Source organism: Artemia sp. Qi Xiang Cuo, chromosome 1 (genome assembly GCF_049724085.1).
Source record: "Artemia sp. Qi Xiang Cuo chromosome 1, ASM4972408v1, whole genome shotgun sequence".
NCBI classification, from domain to species: domain Eukaryota; kingdom Metazoa; phylum Arthropoda; class Branchiopoda; order Anostraca; family Artemiidae; genus Artemia; species Artemia sp. Qi Xiang Cuo.
The window spans coordinates 43,196,323-43,205,964 of NC_142794.1; the positions used below are offsets into that span (position 1 = coordinate 43,196,323).

At 36.0% G+C, this 9,642-nt stretch overlaps 1 protein-coding gene across 2 annotated transcripts in view; it reads left to right on the forward strand.

Annotated features, from left to right (window-relative positions):
- Nucleotides 1–9,642, forward strand: part of LOC148956341 (spliceosome-associated protein CWC27 homolog) — a 46,801-nt gene that overhangs the window by 32,711 nt on the left and 4,448 nt on the right. Inside the window, exon 9 of one of the 2 annotated variants that reach the window (XM_089105467.1) lies at nucleotides 7,255–7,477. In XM_089105467.1, the coding sequence (XP_088961593.1) occupies nucleotides 7,255–7,477 (223 nt within the window). The remainder of the gene's footprint in view (nucleotides 1–7,254; nucleotides 7,478–9,642) is intronic. The other variant, XM_089105527.1, reaches the window with a different exon arrangement.

Here is a 9,642-nt window from a genome sequence, read left to right on the forward strand (position 1 = left end):
CCGTTATATCTTAATATTTAATCTTGTCTTTTTGTATTTTTTCTACTTTTCTGTCTTTTATTACCATTTGTATTTAATGGACATAACGGTGATTTTTTAATATAATTAATAATGGTTTTATTAATTATATGAGCTATTGCTGCTTCTGTTAATGCGTGAGCCAATTTACGCAAAAAAGGAAGTTGGCTGTTGTGAATATTTGGCCAACTGTATCCAGCTAACAGTTTAGTGTCATTTCGTATTGCTTAAGAATTTTAAAATAAATTATAGTTTATAGCACTTCTGATTTTGCCTCTGAGGTATCGCGGGGAGGGGAAAACCCCTTCCTTCTAAAAAATAGTTTCCTTTAAAGGTATATGCATGTTTATTATCCATTTAAAGACTTGTTCTAACTGTGCCAGTTATGGTAGTTTTATTGGTAATTCTAATGTTCAACTGAGTAACAGTATTAAATAAGTGAGGCTATTACATCTCAATTCCCCTTAAAAGCAACTTTAAAGGCCGAGGATCCGTTTCTATCCATTTTCCCATCTTCTTCGGTTATAATTCTCCAAAAGAAAATAAATAAAATGAATATTGTATTGTAGAAAAATCAATAATTAAGGATAACATTGGAAAGTTAAAAGAATAAATAATTAAGGATAGCATTGGAAAGTTAAAAGAAGACAACTCCTTAGGTGACTCTGCATAGTATTATAATCCTTAATCTTGAAAAACGTTTCAAAAATATCTTTTGCGTCGAAACATTTTGTCCAAGAAATTATGCATGGTCGAGAAATTGTGATCGACCACAAGAAATTGTGGTCGAGACTACGTATTGTACTTCTAGTGAAATTATAAGTATTATAGTGGTTGGCCACAATACCACCAGTATTGGTGTGGTAAGGTACGGGTATCACCACTTATTGGTGCAAAAATGATGCTACACCACTTACTGGAGGGAAAAGCCCCCGGCGGCGCCAAATATTATAATGGGATGCCCGCGCCTACCATTACGGTTCTGTAAATATAGGGTTTGGTTGATACCCAATTTACAGTATACCCTGCCCCAGGGTATAATAACGTGATCGAGCGGTTAAATTGCCAAAATTCTAAGGCCAAGGGTGTACCCAGCCCGGGTCACCACTAAAAATCTCTAACCATCTCGTTGGTGGTAATGAACCCCCCCCCCCTGGCAATATAATAATGACGGTATCTCGTAACTCTCTTCCTACCCTGTCTGGGTTCCTGGAAAAATTAGTCTACACCGTTGTAGAAAATATCTTACTTGTAATCTTCCAAAGGTCACATACATATAACAAAAAGGATATACTCCCCCAAACGGGGTCTCAAAGTTGACTAACTCAAAATTCATTCTGTTAAACAGCTTTTCATAGGGGTGGACCTTCACTTCGCTCTAGCCAATCCTCTCAATCCCCATTCAAAATCCATTCTACCTTTTTCTTAACTTTATCTTTCAATGGCTCAGACCAGGAAGTCCAAAATAGAATTTAGTTCAAAGCTTATTTATTGCGAAAGAATCTAGCTTAGGAACCAGAATTCAACTTAGTATTAAACATTATCTTATAGGCAAATATAATTACAGAAAATAAAATTGGTCATTTATCTGAAAAAGAAAAGAAACAGGGGTGGAACTCCAACACCTCCCTCCGTAAGATAAATGACCACCCATGCGCCACGCTGGTCCACCCTTACAAATATAACGCTTAACTTCAAAATCGCCAAACTTGTCTATCTTCTGTTCTCCCTACTTTTGTACATCTTCACTGCAGCTAACCGTTGGCTTATGGCTTCACGACTATACCATCCCCTTGGCTTTGTTCCATTGCCATTCCGTATTTCTGTCCAACCAATCAAAGCTATTATATGTACAGCTCTTTTCATCAAGCTTGGGATTTCAAAGAAGGAAGAATCCACGAGATTCGTAGAACTTAATCTTGCAACAAAATAAGAAATTTCTCGCTCTCACGAAATTTACATTCGCGAGGAGCAGAGAATGAGTTTCTGGCACATTCGATGATGCCAGCCATCATAAATAATTGGCTGCAATAGCCTTTTAATTTCTATCTGTGGAAAAAGCGCCACATCTAAATTAAAGTGTAAATTGCCCCTTGGCATAATTTCAAATAATCTAAGGCTGAAAATGCACAGGCCTGTGAAAATGATAAGGGGACTGGGAATGAAGTAAAATTTTGAGCGAATCATGCATCGCCTTTTTTCTGGGTTCCCTCCCCTGGGATAATCAAACGAAGAATATGCTTTGATGCTAATTGAAGATGAAATTTGGATACATCTCCCACTGAATACAATTTGCCGGAAATAATTGTCGATTCCCATGAATAATAACGACTATGAATAGGGTTACTGGACAAAGGTTTGGGTGAAGCATGAAGTGACTGGGAGCGAGTATCCCCGAAGGACTCCAGATCAGAGAGACAAAACCTCTGTAAAGGGATCACAACTTGTCCGCCAGTTGTGCATTGAGGAAAAGGGCTATCTTTCGCGTATTCCCGCAGGGGATCTTCCCCAAGGGATTCCTCCCCGTCATAAAGGATCGAAATCTCTTTTGAGTTGATAGCACTAATCTGAGATTCCTTCCCAAGTTTTTTCAATCCGACTTGACATTCAATATCTCCCAACTTTTCCCCAACCCGTTGTAGGTCGTTCAGCTTTATTTTGTAATCATCTTGTTTTATTCCCCATGGATCTTGGACCTCTTTTCCCCCTTATTATTTATGTTATCAAGGCACAGCCCATCCAGCTTTTTATTTCTCGCCACTGCAGGCTGAATCTTCAAATTTTGTCGCTTTTTTGCATTTCTCTTTTCATCTCTACTTTTATCAGTTTTGTCATTCGCGCAAAATAATAAATCATCGTTAAATCTGATTTGGACTCCAGTGTCCAACATCTTTGTCTGCCTTTCTTTATTATAGTTCCGTTTCGCATTTTTTTTTTCTCTCTTTTAGTCTTCTTTACTCTTACCGCAGAAGCAAATATTTCGTCAGCAAATGGGAACTGAACTCCGACATTTGGTTTTTCATATTGTACTGAAATTTCTCGAACTTTACGAGGAAAAGCGCGTAAAATAAATTTCGTCTCCTTTTTCTCTGGTACTATCAGCGCTTCATTTTGGCAAACATTTTTCGGCGTTTTACACTCGTTAAGTGTTCTCAAGTTTTCCATTTTCTGGAAATTTTCCCGAAAAATCGTTTTCACCTGTCTTATTTTCAATATTCTGTGGCCTTTTTACTTCCGCATCCTATTTTTGTGGATTATCAACATTTCGAAGACGAGTATCAAGCATTTCGTTTTTCCGACAGGGGGGCACAGCCTCCCAATTTGTTTTATGGGCCGGTCCACCTCCCCCCGTAGTCAACGAAGTTGTATATTTTTCCGTCAATTTCTATTCTTACCTCTAGCAGACGGGCATGGGTGCTTGGGTCCATAATAACATAATGTTGTAATTTTATTTTTATGGTCTATCTCCATTTTATCTATTAGCTTACTTCACACATAAGTTTGGTCACTGCAAGAATCAATTGCCATTTCAACTAATTCCCATTCAATTTTCTGTATATTTTATGCGACTCTGCACATGCGTGATTTTTTTTCTTATTGTGGGTCATGGCTCAGGCTGTCGTTTTATCTGGTTTTTGGTCATATTTACTTGGGCAGATTCTTGTAAAATGTCCCGTAGTACCACAGTTATATCAAGTTAAGTCCCCTTGCGCTTTGTTTTAGTGCCTATTTTTGTTTTACTCTCTTTATAGAAATATGTCTTTGTTCTCCATTTTTTCTCTTATTTCAGTCTATCTATTTGCAATTTCCGCCATTTCTTCACTTGTTTTTGGGTTCTTTTCTTTCAAATATATTTTCAATTCTCTGTGCGTATTTTCTAAAAATTTTCCGCTACTGTTTTATATATCACTTCCGTCAATTTTTCCTTTATCTCCTCTGGGTCTTCTAATATTCTATAATTTTCTAACTCTAGCAATTTTAAACACATATCTTTTAATTTGTACCCGAACTCTTTGTAAGTTTAGTTGTCTTGTTTTTTTTCATTTCTATACCTTCTTGGAAATTGCTCGAGGGAGAGCTGAAACTTTTCAAAAATAGATTGTTTTAGTCTTTTAAAATCTCTTGAGTAGTGCATCGGAAATGCCTTAAAAGCGGTTTGTGCTTTGTAGTTAAGGAATGGCCGCATTGATGTTACTCAGTTGATTCTCGGCCATCCGCTTAATTCTGTCGTTTTTTCAAAATTGTACATGTACAAATATACATCCTTATTTTCTTTCATTGGTTGAAGGTTTACTGCCTGCATTACCTCTACTGTAGACGATTTCTGAGGCTCTTGGGAATTTCTCCCAGCAATCATTTGCATTAGTTCTCTTCTATCCTCTCTATCTGCCTCTTCCTTTCGTTCTCTGGCTATTCTATCAGCCTCTTCCTTTTGTTCTCTGGCTATTCTATCAGCCTCTTCCTTTCGTTCTCTAGCTATTCTAATATTCTCTTCTCTCTAGCTATCCTCTCTTTCTTTTCTATCCCTCTCTCTTTCTTTTCGTTCTCTGGCTATTCTCTCTTTCTCCATGAAATTTAATATGTATTGTGTCATATCTACATGACTAATTTTTCGTGAGCCCCTGCTGGATCTCGATTCAACACTGCTCTTTCTACTCGGACTACTTTGATTCCGTCTGTCATTATTTCTTCTCAATTCATTTTCTAAGTCTGTTCGTTCTCTACCCGTATTTTCTGCTTACCCGCAACTCCCCTACATTTTGTACCTCATCTGAAGGGTGAGTTGGTATTGTTTTACCCGTATTTTCATATAATGATTTTTCTTCATGTATTATTGCCACTGTTGCTTTTGTCTGGGTTTCTCTATCTGGGAATAGTTCTTTCTGAATCTGCCTTAAACTCTTTTCTTCCTCCACGGTTTGTACCGGAGATTGCTCTATTACTGATTTTGTTTTGAATATTTCCCCTTCACACGTGTCAGAAATGTCTATTTCACACCCTGAGTGATATATGGTTCTATCTGATGGTGTTTTTCTTTGGGTATTTCCAGCGGGAGTCGCATACAATTGTGTGTCTTTATACGATTTTTGTTTTACTGCGGTAGTTTCTTTCGAATTCATATCCAATTCCTCCAATTGTCCCTTTTCTGATCTTGTCTGAATTCTCTGTTCGTCCGCCATTACTTCAAGGTTTACTTAACGTCTTCTGTCCAAATGAAAATCCTTTTACCAATGTCTCTTTTTATTTTTTCGTGAAAAATTGTTGCGTTTTAATTTGCCAATTCTACGTAGGTGACGCAGCCTCCTTTGTCTCACAAGTTAATTACTTGCGTGGTATATTGATTCTTAGATTTTATTACTTATTATTATCTAACTAGGCACAGCCCAGATAAAAAAATTTCTCTTTGCGATTTTTTTTTATATGTAACCACAATAGGCTACTATGTAGGGTAACTCAACTTGTCTCTTCGAAAACGCGGAATTCTTTTACTATCAGGTTTACTGATAGGACCTTTCTTTCTGCCACCAGTATTATAGTGGTAAGGTACGGGTATCACCACTTGTTGGTGCAAAAATGGTGCTACACCACTTACTGGAGGGAAAGCCCCCGGCGGCGCAAAATATTATAATGGGATGCCCGCGCCCACCACAACGGTTCTGTGAATATAGGGTTTGGTTAATACCCAATTTACAGTATACCCTGCCCCAGGGTATGATTACGGGATCGAGCGGTCAAATGGCCAAAATTCTAAGGCCAAGGGTGTACCCAACCCGGGTCACCACTAAAAATCTCTAACTATCTCCTTGGAGGTAACGAACCCCCCTGTCAATATAATAATGACGGTATCTCGTAACTCTGTTCCTACCCTGTCTGGGTTCCTGGAAAAATTAGTCTACACAGTTGTAGAAAATATCTTACTTGTAATCTTCCAAAGGTCACATACATATAACAAAAAGGATATAGTCCCCCAAACGGGGTCTCAAAGTAGACTAACTCAAAAATTCTAACTAAAAATCCCTAACTATCTCCTTGGAGGTAACGAACCCCCCTGTCAATATAATAATGACGGTATCTCGTAACTCTTTTCCTACCCTGTCTGGGTTCCTGGAAAAATTAGTCTACACCGTTGTAGAAAATATCTTACTTGTAATCTTCCAAAGGTCACATACATATAACCAAAAGGATATAGTCCCCCAAACGGGGTCTCAAAGTAGACTAACTCAAAAATTCATTCTGTACAACAACTTTTCATAGGGGTGGATCTTCACTTCGCCCAAGCCAATCCTCTCAATCCCCATTCAAAATCCATTCTACCTTTTTCTTAACTTTATCTTTCAATGGTTCAGACCAGGAAGTCCAAAATAGAATTTAGTTCAAAGCTTACTTATTGCGAACGAATCTAGCTTAGCAACCAGAACTCAAATTAGGATTAAAAATTATCTTATAGGCAAATATAATTACAGAAAAGAAAATGGGTCATTTATCTGAAAAAGAAAAGAAACAGGGGTGGAACCCCAACAATAAGTGTCTCATTTAAATTACGGCAGGAAGCTCTTAAGAAGTTCAGAAGATCCTCCTAAGAACCCTCCTAACTTCTATTTCACTTGCGGGTTATCGCACACTAAAATAGAACCTTTGACCCCCTTCTCCCTCTCTCATCCCACCTGGAATATTTCTGACCCTCATTTTCCACATGAAGTCCTCAGCTTTTGGCCCTATCCTGGCATTCAATATAAAATTTTGTGTACGTCTTTCTCTACTGCCAGAAATTGTGGCCTTAAGTCTATACCACTTTACGACGGTATGACTTAAGTCATACGACAAAGACTTTAACGACTTTAAAAATTGTTGTTAATATGTAATAATATATATATAATATATTAATATGTAATAATATACTCACTTGTCCCTAAAATGGAAATAAATTTACCAGATTCCTTCTTTGGCTTTGTCTTATTTCTATGATAATAAAGTTAAGATTTTCTATTATGTCCATTTGATTTCGATTTGTTTTTCTAATATGAAGATATTTTTGCGTCCGAAAGTGTACTTACCTATGCAAAGTTTTCATTGCTGGGTGGTCGCATGATTGATGTCTTGTTTTGGTGTTGTTTTTATTTTGAAATATTGTTGCCGGATTGTACCCACATACGTTTGCGCATTGCCTTATAATAACTAAAAATAATTTTCTATGGAATACGAGGCTTTTGTATTAGCCAGGTTTTATTTTAATAGGTATGGAGACTGTTGTATTGATGTTAGTTGTTGAAAGCCTGTATTCCCTTGCAGCACCAAATCGAGAAGAACTAACTCTAGCATATTTAGCAAAATTTAAAAAGCTAATAGCTGGGGCAAGAGAGGCGGAAGAAAATGGAATAGAAAAAGTAAATGAACAAAAAGGAGAAGTTGGTGAACTATCTGATGCAGAATCGACTGAAGATCCGTCTGACATGAGCTGGTAAGCACCATGGTTCCTAAACAATTTGTCTTGACTTGACGATCTTACTTGAGAATGTAACAGCAAATCTCCATATTCCGATTAAGTTATTCTAAAAACATTTGAAGCTTCTCTGCATTAATTCTAATCCTACTATCATCATTTTACTTTCTTAAAACATTTCCACATTACATCTCTTAGTTTTGGTATAAGGGACTGGCTCAGAGATGGGTGCGCCCCTGTTCACAAATTATTTATTTTCCAATGGGCACTTTTCACTTAAAACTATCTACTGAATTCTCATTACTGGACTTATTGAATAAATACAACATAAAAGATGCCGAAATATTTCATAGTTCCAGATTTTGATATTTTGTTTCGGTAACACAAAAGGTATGTCACTGAAATTAAGGCTTATGACTAAGAAGTATAGATAGACGTCTTATATTAGGCTAAACGTTAATAAATGCACAACAAAACAATTTCAGACAGACTAAGGGGGGGAGGTCACGGTTTGTGCTGTGGAGTAAAGGGTCTTAAACCATAAGAGTACGAAAAATATGTTTTTATTCACATCTTGTTTCTCTGGGGGCCAGTCTTAGCGGACCTAAAGAGGTTAAGACTAACGGAAATATCACGCCACTAATGTGTTATAAGTTCCTTCCAAAAGGATCAGTCTGCCCAAGAATATACAGTGTGCCAAACATACATAAAATAGGTATCCCTCTAAGACCTATAGTATGGACTACTAGCTCACCAACGGAAAAGATCGCAAAATGGATAGCAAAGACACTGAAACCTTTACTATTTCACCAAAATTCTTACATAGAAAACCCAGAATCTTTTTTTAAAACAAGCTGATAAATGTGGAAATGTCGAATGAATCTAGGTTGTTTAGTTTTGAAATTAAATAAGTGCATACATATACTCCTTTTGATAAATCTTTTAGTATTTTATCCAAAAAAAACTTGAAGAACACAAGGATGAGATAAAAAGATCATCTGCGGGAATTGAAATAGAACTACATTAAATTTAAGTTAAAATAGCTAGTAATTATACAAACTGTTTTAAGTTTAGGGATAATTTTTTCCATCAAATTAGGCTTTTCCCATTTGGGGGGGGGGGGGATTTAAGTCCGTTGTTAGTAAACATTTTGTAGAGTATGTAGAAACTTTAACTGTAGACGCTTATTTTTTAAAATCTAATTTTGGGGAAGATACATGGATGGTATTTTAGTTATTTGGAATTAGGGGCTTTCTTGAAAATTTAATTTTTTTAGGAAGGGAATTAGTTTTTACAATTGAAAAAGAAACAGAGAATAAGTTACCATTTTTGGATATCTGGATCGGCAGAAATAATAGTAAATTAGCCCTTTCAATTTACCGTAAACTGACCAACAATAACCGGTATGTGTCTTTCCTGTCAAATCACCCAATCCAAGTAAAAAGGGGAGTAGTTATTTCTTTGCTGATAGGGTATTAAAATTAGCATCACCAAAATACATAAGTAATGAACTAATTTTCATTTATATTTTAATAGGTAATGAATACCCAGAAAGATGATTTCCCAAATAATTGAAAAAAAGTTTAACGGAACCATTAATATTAGAAGATGATGGGTCAAATCAATAAACAAATTACATAGCTTTACCATATGTATCAATTCTATCGCAGAAATTAAGAAGATAATTATATAAACAAAGTATAAAAACAGCATTTAAATCCAGACAAACTATAGGTTCTTTACTGAATAAAGGAAAAGATAAGATTCCAAAAAACATAAAAAGTGGTGTATGCAAAATTCCGTGTTCTTGTAGTAAATTTTCTGTAGGATGGACACAAACAAAATTTAGAAAATAGATTGCAGCAACATAACCTTGTAAATTCAATCAGGGGTGGTGACCTAGTGTTTTATGAATTGTTTTTCAAATAAATATAGTTTTTATTCTTAATAAATCTCATTTGCCAACTTGACTTTAAAGAGGAGAAATATCTGTTGTACTAGTGTTATGCGGTTGTTAGTGATTAGGCAAACAATTACAGTTTTTGCAGTTCTTGAATGGTTTAGAATGTGAGTTTTATTTATTTGTTTGTCTTTTTTTGTTTTTTTCTTCTTTTTGTTGTGTTGCTATTTTTCTAATGATTTAAATTTATTTTTGTTTTCTCTCTTTTTCTTCTCCGTTGATT